At 32.2% G+C, this 13,877-nt stretch overlaps 1 protein-coding gene across 1 annotated transcript; it reads left to right on the top strand.

The window, feature by feature from the left end:
- The first annotated feature begins 1,062 nt into the window (after positions 1–1,062).
- LOC145592986 (GATA transcription factor 12-like) lies at positions 1,063–3,602 on the top strand. Its single transcript, XM_081649501.1, has 2 exons — positions 1,063–1,662; positions 2,485–3,602. The coding sequence occupies exons 1-2, from the start codon at positions 1,264–1,266 to the stop codon at positions 3,253–3,255; spliced, it is 1,170 nt and encodes a 389-aa protein (XP_081505627.1). The 5' UTR covers positions 1,063–1,263; the 3' UTR covers positions 3,256–3,602.
- Positions 3,603–13,877: the final 10,275 nt, after the last annotated feature.

Below are 13,877 nucleotides of genomic sequence, written 5' to 3'. Positions count from 1 at the left end.
CGCCCCATCACCCATGGCGGGTATGGTTTTTATCCCCACCACCCGCCAAACCGAGACCCATCCCCACCCCAGTGGGGCGGGTCTCCTACTTGACCCGTCCCACTGACATCCCTACCGGGGCAGTTAACCTTACTTGTTTTGCAGGCCGAGCTCTCAGACGTACAAGCGGAGCCCTCGGACTTACCTTAGCAAAGCAGAGCTAAATGACATTTGGGCAATCGAACACTAGCTTTAGGGCATCTTGATAAACCTTATAATATCCTAACACGCTTAGGAGGAGTCTGTTTTTAGAAACAATAACCACTATTATACTGGTTAAAATTAGTATGCAACAAAGGCATTATGCATACCAAAGGACATCTTACGTGTTAATTATGTTCAATTGTATAAGAGTAAAAGTTATATAATATATAAAAATAAAAGTTTATATTGTGAAAATTATGTATTGAGATGAATAGAATGGTAAATAGTGTAAAAATTCAAGGTATGGTTGCAATATTAGGAATATAGAGAAATACAAGTATTAAGACAATCGAAAACCGTTAAAAAAAATATGAATTTTATATTTCTTGCACAAAAAAATATGCTATCAAGAATTAAAGCTAGGCACGCACTCACATACAATATTTTTATTACAAAAAAATTAAAAAAATTGGAAGCAACAATACCTACTTGAAACTCAAGTTAACCCCTATTACTAGCTGTAAAGATAAACAAAAAAAATATGGTATTATGGTCCACTCTTTAACTATCAAAAGTACAACGTCTTAAAAATTAAAAAAAGTGTCAAAATTGAGACAAAAACTGGTAAAACAAGCAACCCTCCTCTCACTAAAAAGCACTTAAAAATGAAAAGGGCATCAAAGTATTTTCCCCCACTTTATTTTAAATAAACCTAATTAATTAACTAATCAAAATTCATTTATTAATTTAATTAATTCATATTGTAAGAAAAAAAAAATGTTATATTTATAGTAGAAATAAAGGAAAATGGAAGTAATATAGAGCAGCTGTCCACAAGTCCCTTTGAAACGCCAATTCACTCTCTTCTCTCTTCTCTCTTCTCTCCACTCCATAAGTCTCTCCTCACCACTTCAATTCTTTCTCTCTCCTCTTTTTCTCTCTTCCACAACTCTTGCCCTTTTTTTTCCCAACACATTTTACACACTTCCCTTCTACTTTCTCTTCTTTTGCTCTAATAAACCTCTCTACTACTATACACCACACCATTATTATCATTTTGTGTCGTCAATAACAACAACAATGGAAGCGTCTTCGGGTTCCGAATTCAGCCATTTCACCCCTTCTCACCACCACCTTATTAACACGCCCGAGAGGCGACTCTCTTGTAGTGGTGACCCTTTTATTGTTGAGGACCTTCTTGATTTTTCTAATGATGATAATAATATTAATGGTGGTGTGGTTCTTCATGATACTAATAATAACAATATTAGTAATAATAATAATGTTAATAATGATAATACTAATGTTAATGCCTCTTTTGATAATCTTCATCTTCATCATCACTCTAATAATTCCGATGATTCTACCGTTGTCACCCCCGTTGATAGCTGCAATTCTTCCTTCTCCGGTAATAATGACTCCATTTTTCCTCCTGCCGGGGATATTGGGTCTCACTTCTCCGGCGAGCTCGGTGTTCCGGTACGTTTTATAATTTACTCTTATATACAAGTTTGTTTTGTTTTTTCTTTTCAGACGGAGTTTTTTTAAAGAGGTGTATGAGTCATGTAGAATGGTACCCGCCCTGGAGTTCTTTTAGCCAGAACTCCAGGGCCGGCATTATAAGAAATTTTAAGAGTTCTAGTCATTATAACATGTTTAATTTTTATTTTTATTTTTTTTATTTAGTTATTTCACTTAAGTAATTAGTAATATGGAGTATAATTTATGAATTTCATAAAAGGGGTTTTTTTTCTGAAAAAAAAAATTAAATTAAAAATGATGAATCTTAGCTGATGTGAGGGATTATATAGCTAAGAATTAAGATTTGAGTTTGGAATCTTGTTTGTTTTAATTGGTAAAGTATATAGTGTTATATGGTTTAGACATTGACATTAAGGGGTTAATAATCGTGAATTCTTTAATGTTGGGAAATTTGGTTCTTTTTTGCTTTTATGATGAGAAATTTGAAATTAAGGAATTTTACAAGCTAGTTTTGTTCTTTGTGCCAATTTCTTTTGAAAAATTGATGAATTTTTCTTGTCCTTTAACGTCTTTATCTAGAAAAGGGTGGGGGTGAAGAGAGTCAGTGAATGCATTATGAATGAAGTAATCGTCGTGGGTCCATCGATTTTGTACTCCATGAATAAAGGGAGAAAAAGCCAACGAATAAATCAATACATGAAGCCAAAATTTTGATTATATGATGATCAATTTATACTGTAGTATTGCTTGTTTTTATCAATTTTAAGTAGTATTTTATTTACTATCAACTTAATTTATCTTTTGTTTTTGTTTGGGCAGTATGACGATTTAGCTGAGCTAGAATGGCTCTCAAATTTTGTGGAGGAATCATTTTCGAGTGAAGACTTGCACAAATTCCACCTCATTCCTGCCATGTCAGCAATGAAGACCCGAACCGATGATGTCTCGGAAACCCGTTATTACCCGACTGAACCAACCCGGGCAGCACCGCTCCCGACAAGCCCTATTTTTAGCCCGGAGATGGCCGTGCCCGGGAAAGCTCGAAGCAAGCGCTCCCGTGCTGCCCCGTGCAATTGGGCCTCGCGCCTCCTTGTCCTTGCCCCGGGTGGTAACGAGCAAGTCCCGGTCACAAAGCCGGCAAAGTCTGCCGGTTCGAAAAAGAAAGGGTCGAGTTTGGGTGGGGTTGGGTCCATGGTGGACCCGACCTCTGGGGGTGAGGTGAGGAAGTGTTTGCATTGTGCGACCGACAAAACACCACAATGGCGTACCGGGCCTATGGGCCCGAAGACGCTTTGTAACGCTTGCGGAGTCAGGTACAAATCAGGTCGGTTGGTGCCTGAGTACCGACCCGCTGCAAGCCCGACCTTCATGCTAACAAAGCATTCGAACTCCCACCGAAAGGTGATTGAGCTCCGAAGACAAAAGGAACTAATGAGGCAACAACAAATGCAACAACAACACCACCAATATCAACAACAACTCATTCATCATAATCCAAATACTAGTAGCAATATGATGTTCGACCCTTCTAATGGTGATGATTATTTGATCCACCAACATATCGGGCCGGACTATAGGCAACTCATATAGTCGAGTGATCAAATTATGCTAGCTAGCTAGGGAGGGGTAACAAAGAGGACTTAAAATTTTAATCTTAGACAAGTTTGGTAATAGTAGCTAGCATTTGTCTAGGTTTTTCTTCCTATTTTTTTCAAGAAACAATTTTTCCAAGTTTAAATTTCTTTGGTTCTTTTTGAAATTTTTTGAAAGCAACATTCGAGCAAGGGATTAAACCCTAGCTCAAAGAGCATAGAAGGAAAAAAAAAAATAGTCAGGGAGCGCATTGCTGTTTGCAAATTAATCGTTGGTGTAGCCTCTGTTTTTTGCCACATAATTATAATTCATAATCCTTTATTTCTCCTTGCCAAATTTGGCAAATTTTAGAAACATTATTTTCCATGTATTGGCAACTTTGTTCTCCGTTTAATTGATTCGATCATGAGCTTGACTAATCTTTGGACGTGCATGAGCATTAACATGTCAAGTGTTGCCACTTTCCCTTTTTTTTTTTTGTTCTTTATTTTATTTTTATTTTTTTTTGGGGGGTGGGGGGGGGGGGGTTATTTAGTAAATTAAAAAATAAAAGGAAAAAAAAATAGTGTGCTTCCACTAAGCATCACATGATCACTAAACCTAACCTAATAAAGAAAGCAATCTTTGATGAAGCACAACTTGAATTGCTAATTTAATTCTCTCAAGTTCTAAACTAGCGGGTAATTGACTTGCCAACTAAGCCCCTTGTGATTTCCAATTAACACTAGTCATAGTACTATAGCCTTTAACTAATCTTGTGAACAAGTGGTTGGTACATTATTGACACTATAAATCGTCAAAGTTTTATTGATAAAAGTACTCGTAGTTTTCAAAATTTTCTCACAAAGCATTACTATCATCTAACTTGTGCACAACACATGTCGGTACATGTTCCACCTTATCAGTAACAGAGTTACACATGCGTTAGATATTATTGCGTAATAATTTACTTTTAATAATTCGACCCGAGCATGTGAGATATGCAAATCCTATCACCTTACATATAATTTGAGGTTCATGCGCATAAGATATAATTTATAAATTAAATATCGTCGGCAAAGAATTGGTAGCTTAAAAAAATGAAAAGAGAAAAAAGAAAGATGGATGGTAGTGCAACACCTATCCATCCACATTCCGTTATGGTGACTTAAAGGGGTGATGGTAGAATCAGAGGGCAGAGCAGGGTGAAAGGGGCCCTTGTTAAGGGCGCATTGAAGCGACATCATGTGCATCTTCTTTAAATTACAAGGAAGTGTCCCTAAAGAAGTAAGTGCAAAGGGGACCTGCCCCCTCCCATTAATTATTATTTTTAAGTTTGAGATATTAACGGTTTTTCTTTATTTTCAACCACTTTCTTCGTTTCATAATACATGTATTATTTTAACTTTTTACTGTATTGATTTAAATGTATTTTATAAGTAATAATACAAAATAAATGTCACTAATTTAGGTGTTAACGAGTTAATTAATCTTGGTGTATATTTTCACACTTTATATCACACTTTAACCTGTATATAATTAATGTAATAAATAGTTTAAATTATGTGGCAACGTGAAAGTCAAAGTCACCGTGGAAGATGGCTAAATTAAATAGGGGAGGTATATATAAGTTGATTAGATTACAAGTCCAAAGATTTGTGGTCTTTTTATATTAGATTGGAATTAAGATATTATATATTTTACATTATTATTGTGAAAGAAAAGCATATGTTTAAAAGTACATTAAAGTGCCCCTTAAATAAGTGATGGTGATTAAAGAGGTTGCGCTTATTTAAACTTCAGAGGTGCTACTTGAGTAATTAAGTAACACTTTTTGTTTTGTAGACGTAGAATTGTACATTTGTTAAAAAAAAAAAAGCGTATTTCAATGTTTTTCGACTACCAAAATATGCATTATACAAAGTACTATTTGATAAAAAAAAGTACTATTTGAACTAGAAAATTGAAATGAGCGGGAGTTCTATTATAAAAATATTGGGTTTAGAAATTCGTGCCTAAGGTAGAGGTCATATCCTTATACTTTGGCAAAGTTGAAAACAAAAGTGAATGCAGTGAAAGGCATTAAGAAATTTTCTCTATGGTAAAGGTTTAATTTTTCTCACCCTAGAGTCCAAGTATTCTTAAACATGGTCATTGTACCTTTCTTAACACTAGAAAGGGAAAAAAAGAAATAAAAGGGACAAAGACATGTACCAAATGATTTGTCAATTCAATTGCTTGGTATTTTAATTAGAAGCAAGGGTTGGCGAAGAGAGTGCAAAAGAATTAAGGTTAGAAGTTCTTTTTCAAGGGTTTTAAGCTAATTAGCCAAAATTATTGCATGAAAGTGATGCATAAACTCCTGCAATCATGAAAATAGTTTGTAGTTAAGAATTGGTAGAAAGATATGCGAGACCTGCCTCTTGTAGCCGACTAAATTTGTTGAAAAATTAAACAAAACTGCTCCGTATATACATTATCCTCAAAACAAGTTTTTGGGGTCCCTCGTTTTTTGTAAACTAAACACTTTTTTTTATACTCCTTGAACTTTTAATATACTCCGTATTTATATTATTAAAAGTTATGATAAAAATAAAAAAAAACCTTCAAATATCAATATTTGATGATCATATGAGTGACAATTTTCGAACAAAGATTTCAAACCTTGACTTTAAAAAGTTAAAAGTAACCATATTTTTTTGTCAAACGAAAAGATTTGGTTTGAATACACCTTGAATCAGTTAGACTTAATTATTATACTAGCTACGATTTTATGTTTTTTGGCCTGTTTTCAACCTAATACTCTCTTAGGATTTTAACCTAGTAGTTTTGTAGTATATGGTTATGTTAAAGGTCAATAAAACTCTCCTCTCACCTATCAGTGAACATAGCTAACTTGTTTTTAGTGAATCATGTAAAATTTACGTCTTTTTATTATTTTTGTTAATCTTTCTTACATTCATCATGATAGGAAGAACAAGTAAGAATTGATGGTGTATATCATTCGATCATTAAACTAAGTACTAGTAGAACAATAAACGAAGCTATATGATGAAATATTGAAATAAATATTGTGATATAGGAACATATTTATCGATATGTGTAGACATATTGTTAGAGTACCATCACATCAAATAAAGTGTACGGAATCATACAATCGTACCGAGAAGTAACCGACTGATGCTTTAGAAGACCTAAAGGTTGTGATTGAGCTGATAAGTGGAGTGATATCACTTTATTCAAACAAAAATGATATACGCATAAACGGCATAATATATTGCCACATGATTGACCCTCAACACTTTACGGCATGTACTATCTCCCTCTCAAAATATCTTCATATTCAATTGTATTTTTTTTTTTAAATTAAAAAAAAAATTAACTGAGAGTAGGGTTGAATTCAATATAAGGTTTGAGCTACCACTAAAAAAAAAAAAAAAAAAAAAAAACCCTGATTATATTTGTTTGAGAATTAGTTGTTTGACATATCACTTATTCAACTACATGAGTAAAGAATTGTGTGTATTGATGGTTTAACTTGGTTATATGAGTTTGGTAGTAGGAATGGATATGTGTATAAACTCCAATGATATATGGTATACTCAAATGTTAGCTATTAGGGCGTGCTCTGATTTACTGAATTGAGCTGAACTGGACTGAACTAAACTGATTGGAGTTGAATTGAAATAAAATGAACTGAATATTTTATGAGAGAAGGAAATTAGAAACTGAACTGAGTTGAAAATAAGCTGAAGAGAATAGGCCCTTAGTTGAACTAAAAAAACTAGCACAAAATCCCGTTTTATGATGATTTTTCACTTTAACTGTACATGTTTGCCAATATATGCATTTTTTTATCATGAATATCTTTAACATAGCTAATTGCTCTTGCCAACTCACTTTTTTCGCCTCACTTTTAACTCTCTCCCTAAACTACCCTTAAAACCTTATACCTTAAACTTCATAGCTAGTAGAGTATATTCTAAAATAGAGGGAATATTAATTTTCCACACTATAATTACTACATTATAGTAATATGTCCTATTCTATATAATGTTAATATAGTCCATTTACAAAACATTTGAGTGATATAAAAACTGTCGGTGTAATTAATAAAATTAAAAGAAGTACATTGGAAAACTAACCCAATAATTTGTACATAGTAGAAAAACAAATAAAAATAAACTAGGAAAAAATAAAAATTGACCAATAATCACCTAGATGATGATTGATAAAAAAAAATCAGAGTTTTACCCCATGAGTTCAGAGAATGTTAGTAGCAGAGTTATTCATGATTAACCTCTGTTTTTAACATTGTTTTCCGCTTTCCAAATCAAGCTGCCCCAGTTGTTAGCATGATTAACCTCTTTACTTAGTTTACACACTTTTCGAGGTACATTATATAATTAATTTTAATTAAATTAAAGAGAGAATCAAATTAATTAATTAAATTAAGTTAGATTAATATTGGCAAATGCATGAGATGATGTGAGAAAGAGGAATATAATTGCACTCTGCACGGTCAGATTAATAATATAGTTTAATGTTAAAATCATATGACCATATCATGTTATAATCGTTACAGGATCCTAGGCAACAGCTACACTGATCCATAGGCTAATTCTTTATTAAGTATGTATAACTAGCTAATTTCAATTCTTTATTTTTATAGCTTTGTTATTATGTGGAACGTTTGTAGCTTCTTGTTTCTTGCTGCTTCATATATGTTTGTCCATATGATATACCAAGATGTTAAGTTGTTTGTTTTGTTTCAATGATTCCTAATGGAGCGGGTTATATTCATCTAGATTGCACTTATCTGAATTCAACTTATTAAAGTTTAAGTTTTCATTTGGAAAGAAGTTGATTATTATGTTGGGCTGTGGAGAATTTTTTAACGAAGATGGAGTCACTAGGGTTGAGTCGCATCAATTGGAGCAGAGCACTGTGATTGTCAAAACGAGAATGCAATCTAAGAAGAGGATGTAGTGTTGAAAGTAGGTCATACGTGATCCAGATTCATTTATAGGCCATAGAATAAAAATTCACCTTTGAGCTTCACGTTCGTGATCATTAAGCCACGCCACTTTCATTATCAATCGATCTGTCACGTACATGATTAATTTATCATGTCTAAAGTGACTCAACGATATGTTCGATCCACAAACCTTGACTTATCAATTACTATTGTCTTAGTCATTTTCCTCGTGATAAATACATGTTTAAGGGCATGTTTTGATTTACTAAATTGGGCTGAATTGAACTGAACTGAATAAAGCTGAAATGAATTGTTTATGAGAAGGAAATTAGAAATCGAACTGAACTGAACTGAAATTAAGCTAAAGAGAACAGACCCTAAATCGTTTAAAATATCAAACATAGTTTTCATATTATAGAGGTTAGAAAAACTTCCAAGAGAAAATTGAAGTGTTTTAAGTGATAATAAGCACCAAGCTTTAGACTCGAGAAACCTTGAATACATCGTCATTATCTTATTTATATATTCAAATTTCAATTACAGGGATAGATTTTTCCGTTCTTTTAAAAGAGAGATTTTCATGTAAAACGTCTATATTATAAGCTCCTTATTATTTGCTCTATGTTTTTGTATGTTATCTTCATTCGCATTATTATATCGTTGTCTCGTTGACACATAAAACGTACCCTCACCATAAATTGTAAACCATGCCATAAATAGTAGTCTCCATACGCGTATTACAAATCCTTCTATTATTTTACATGACCTTATTTTGTTTACTAAGACATACTCTTACCTTCTGAGCTGTTAATAACTCGTAAACTTTGATTGGTCATTGGCATTATATTGTAAAGTAATAAATTTTCTAACCTTAGATTTGTTTTTTAAAATTAATTTTTTGGGTGAAAATTTGGGTTGGGCGGGCGGGCCTGTCATATAGCATGTTCAATAAAAATTTCATAATATATTTTATAAATTAAAATATATATATATAAAAAAAAAATAATTAGGGGTGGCTGAAAATAAACGTAGATAAGTCAAAATTAATTAAATAATTAAAAAAATAATGCGTAGTTAGGCAGCAGACTTAACGGAGATTATCACATGGTCTTCACTGCATGCACCCATGTTCTCGTCACCAGTACTATCATGTTATTGCCTTAATTTTGCCCTTTACCATTCAAACTCAAACAACTAATACCTAAATTTAAAGCAAAGAATATTAAGTTTCAATGTTTTTTTTTTTTTATTATTTTTTATTTTTTATATAGAAGTAGATAAAATCTTTTACTCTTGAATATTTATATATTTCTGTTGATTTTTTTAGGTTTTTGTTTACTGATGATATGAATTTATTACAATTTGATGTAAGACATTATTGCATAGAATATATTCTTTACTAGCTTAGCTCCCTCTTAGGTACAAAGAATATCATTCTTGATACAATCGAGGTATGGAGAAAGATTGCGACCCTTGAAGTAAATACGATCTAATATTCCCTTTGACTAGGTACACCTTTGATCATTAATATTTTTTAATTTAATTACACAAATTAGTACTAGATTATACAAAGTTTATGTACTGAATACATATATGTATCATCTTGCAACACATTATTTTTACAGCTTCATATATGCAAGTATTAGTACCTCTTTAAAACTTATAAATCCAAAAAATCAGCTACATACCGAGTATGTAGGTATACTTCCTCCGTCACAGCTAAATGTTGGACTTTTTTCATTATTCATATATTAGCTTTGACCATAATTTTTAAATAACATAATAACAACATATTTTACTATAAATTATGTTGTTAGATAGATATTAACATAAAGTTTCATAATATACTTTTTAAAATAATTTTCATTAATATTTAATTATATAAAAATAAAGTCAAACTTGTACATTGACATGTGTGTAATGTTGACTGTGTCGGATATCATGAACGAAGGGAAATATATTTTATGATTGTTGGCACTTTTCTTTTTTAATTGGAAACCTTACTCTCATAGTCTATTGATGCCTTTTAGATGCTTCCTAAGGTTTGGGATACTCTTACTATTTTAGTTTGAAGTTTAATTCTAGTTTCTACTCTCCGTTTTTGGAAAAATATACCTCGACTGCTTTCTTTGGGATGACTCCATATATTTATGCTTGGTTCATTTCAGGAAATTATAAATTATCACACGACTTTATTTACCTACTTTTTTTTTCTTTTAAAATGTCACAGCTTTCCATTCATTAGTCTATACCAAGTACTTGTATTTTTAACTGTCTAAATGCATGTTCAACCTAAGGGTTTGAGAAAGTAACAAGCAGACGCACGCACACACAAACACACAATATCTCTATCTTAGAGTGTAGATAAAATTCAATGTTTAGACACTAAAGATTGATATTGTAAGTCTGTAGAGAGTAAAGCATAGATCAAGTGATTAGAGCTTTCCTCCCGATCTCAGAAAATCTTGGGATCGATTCTCATCACCTGTCCTTATGACTCTATCAACACCAAACAAAAAATATTCTCAGTCAGTAATAATGGGTTTGTAATAAAATTTTGATATATTGTACTATGAAAAGAGTTTGACCATAATACATGAGAAGTTTTAATAATTTCAAATTTAGTTTATATTAGAGTGGCTAATTAGTGTAGATTAATGAAGATTCATACATACAAGTATATACTTAGGTTTTTGCTTCTCAAATGATTATTCACTCCGTTATATCATCAATCTCAATTATCAAATATTCCGAGGGTAAGAGGCTTTTTTTTAAAAAAAAATTTTAAATTTTTTATTATTGGGGTTAGAGTTTAATCTATTTAACTTATGTTAATTTTTTATTTTACACAAACTTATTTTAATTAATCTAAAATTGTCTGAAAATAGTTAAAATAAGTTGGACTAATAACATGTAGAAGTGGGTTAAAAAAAAAAATGTAAAAGTCATGATAAGTCACGACTTACAAAATATAACATCTATAATGCATGAATATGATCGATCTTAAATGCAATTCGAAACTAAAAATGGTCTCTATCTCTCTTTGTAGATGGGTTTCCATGCATGGAGGATTCTTCCACGTTCATTGTAAAGAGTCTGTCCGTTATTTACATACATTTTTATTTCAAAAAATTATAAATTTTATTGGCTTAACATGTGCTCCATTATGCTAATTAAGGAGTAAGGACCCACTTAAATTTTCTTTGTAGAATAAAAGTACGGTATTATTCTTCCCATTCTTAATCAAAACTTATAATGCACGATAAATGTACATATGCAAATTGTCAGAATCAGAATACGGAGTACTACTCTACATTGATTGGGCTATTTAGGATCGGGTTGTTAAGTTTTCATCTATCTACTCTATATTTTATATCAAGCTTGTTTGGTATAGTTAATTAGGAATTCACCTTATATCTTTAAGCTCATAAGACCGAATCCTCTAATTGTACATAGTTCTTGGGGGGTGGGGGTGATAAACTGATAATCCCTTATCCTATCTCCTTACTTTTAAGTTTCTAGATCACGAACAATATATCAAAAAAATCATGAGACTTGTGGCTAAAGTGATATTTTTTTTTAAAAAAAATTGTCATTATTGTTGGATCAGGTTTTTGGATTGTAATATATATAGTATAAAAATCCCAGCCTGCACTTGTTAACATGTGTGTCTTGGTAGGAATGTAGGATCGTAATATCCTACTCTAGTTAAGATTAATTTATAATCAAGATTAGTCATGTAACTTGAATAATTTAGATTTTAAGCTTCTAATTAATATCCAATCGCAATTCTAAAAACTATACTGAGTAAAACATAAAATGAACCATTAAGGGCCTGTTCACATTTACTTAATTTCAGTTCAGTTCAGTTCAGCTCCAATCAGTTCAGTTCAGTTCCAATCAGTTCAGTTCAGTTCACTTCAGTTCAGCTCTTAATTTCCCTCTCACATAAAATATTCATTTCAGCTCAATTCAGTTCAGTTCAGTTCCAATCAGTTCAGTTCAGCTCCAATCAGTTCAGTTCAGTTCAGCTCAGCTCAGTTCAGTGAATATGAACAGGCCCTAAATGTACTTTAAGAGCCTGTTTTGTTCACCTTATTTACATTTATTTTAGGTCTAATGAGTTCAATTTAAGGAGAAATAAGTTATGATAAGGGTTATCCAAGTTTAAATTAAAACTAAAATAAGTTTTAATAAGTTTAGATAGTAAAAATCAGGTGAATAGATTACAACTTAAATTGACTTTTTAAGATTATTGCCACTAAAAAAGTGCATAAAAAATGGTTGAAATCCATAGACTAAAACACCCATCAAAGTAAAGCAACTTTGAATTAATAATACAAATGTGAATGACCAAAGATTGATGGCATAAAGATACATAAAAACACGTGGGGTACGTAGCAAGTATATCCGTACAAATTATGACATAAATAACGTATAAAATAAGGTATAGATACAAAGTATAAATACTTAGTACTCAATACATAACATGTGAGAGACATGAAAACGATGATAAAAGAGAGGAGGTTGTTGCTTTTATTAGAAAAAGATAAGGAGACAAATATTATCTCAATCAACCAAAAAACACATCAATACACTCGCTCTCTCTCACGTGCATTTCTCGTCTTCTTTAAGATACCTAACTACTCACTACACTCTATTCTCTCTAACTTCCCTTATTCCTTACCCCTTCTTTTTGGAGATCTTTTTGGGGGGAGTATCAATTGTATTTACTTCTATTCATCTTATTTATAATCCCAAGAAAGTATTTGACTTTACGGTTTACGAACTTAATGATTTACGACACGACTATACCATGTTAGCGATGCAACTCTTTCGTAACCCACATATCTTAGGGTATTGAATAAAATAGAATGATGATATCTTACCTTAGTTTTCTAATTCGCCGCGCTATACTTTGTACGTACTCCGTAATAAACATGTCCATGGAGGATTGGCAAAACTGGCTAACAAGAGCACAAATACCAATGCTAACTAAATGTTGTTAGGTACACTTGACATTTCAAAAATTAGTGGTTTAACATGTTTCTATGAAAATATTTTGATAGAATATAATAAGCTTGGTTTTCTTAACTTTCTTGTGAAAAGTACATGTCAACTTGCTAACTACTCCGTAGTGACTAAATTATGATTTAACTCAGTCAGCTGATGAGCCTCTTGGTCGTGCGAAAATGGGCCAGATCGTGCTACACTCTAAATTAATAACCAACTTATTGGGCCACACAACCAATAACCAAACCAACTCGTGCTACCCTCTACACCATGAAATGGTCCAACTTTCTGAATATAATTTTGCTAAACATCAATTACTTAGGGAAATAGATTAATCCTTATTTGTACTATGTTGTTGAAAAAAAAAATTGCTTTGTACTCCGTAATAAGATTACAAGCACTCAACAAAATCTACATCACACCCAAACATACCTAAAGATGGTACACCAGCCAATGTGCAACTGAGCATAAAGCGTAGGTGAAGCATTCGCCTTACTGCGGACAGTCACACAGAGGCTCTTGTTGTGCACTAATGACCAGTCACCATCGGTAAATGCAAGTGTATGACAGGTGCAGAAATCTCAAGTAAGTGCAGAAATCCACAGTAATTGCTAAGGAGTACTATTTGTTGTACCAAAAATCAGTTGTG

The sequence above is a fragment of the Chenopodium album genome, chromosome 18 (genome assembly GCF_948465745.1).
Source record: "Chenopodium album chromosome 18, dcCheAlbu1.1, whole genome shotgun sequence".
Classification (NCBI taxonomy): Eukaryota; Viridiplantae; Streptophyta; class Magnoliopsida; order Caryophyllales; family Amaranthaceae; genus Chenopodium; species Chenopodium album.
The sequence above is the reverse complement of the archived record's forward strand: the minus strand, read 5'-3'. Positions and strand labels throughout refer to the sequence as shown.

Excerpts from the sequence above, each read along its gene's own strand:
- LOC145592986 (XM_081649501.1), top strand. The coding sequence starts at position 1,264 with ATGGAAGCGTCTTCGGGTTCCGAATTCAGCCATTTCACCCCTTCTCAC. Across the intron at positions 1,663-2,484 it reads CCGGCGAGCTCGGTGTTCCG|TATGACGATTTAGCTGAGCT; the intron begins GTACGTTTTATA and ends TTGTTTGGGCAG.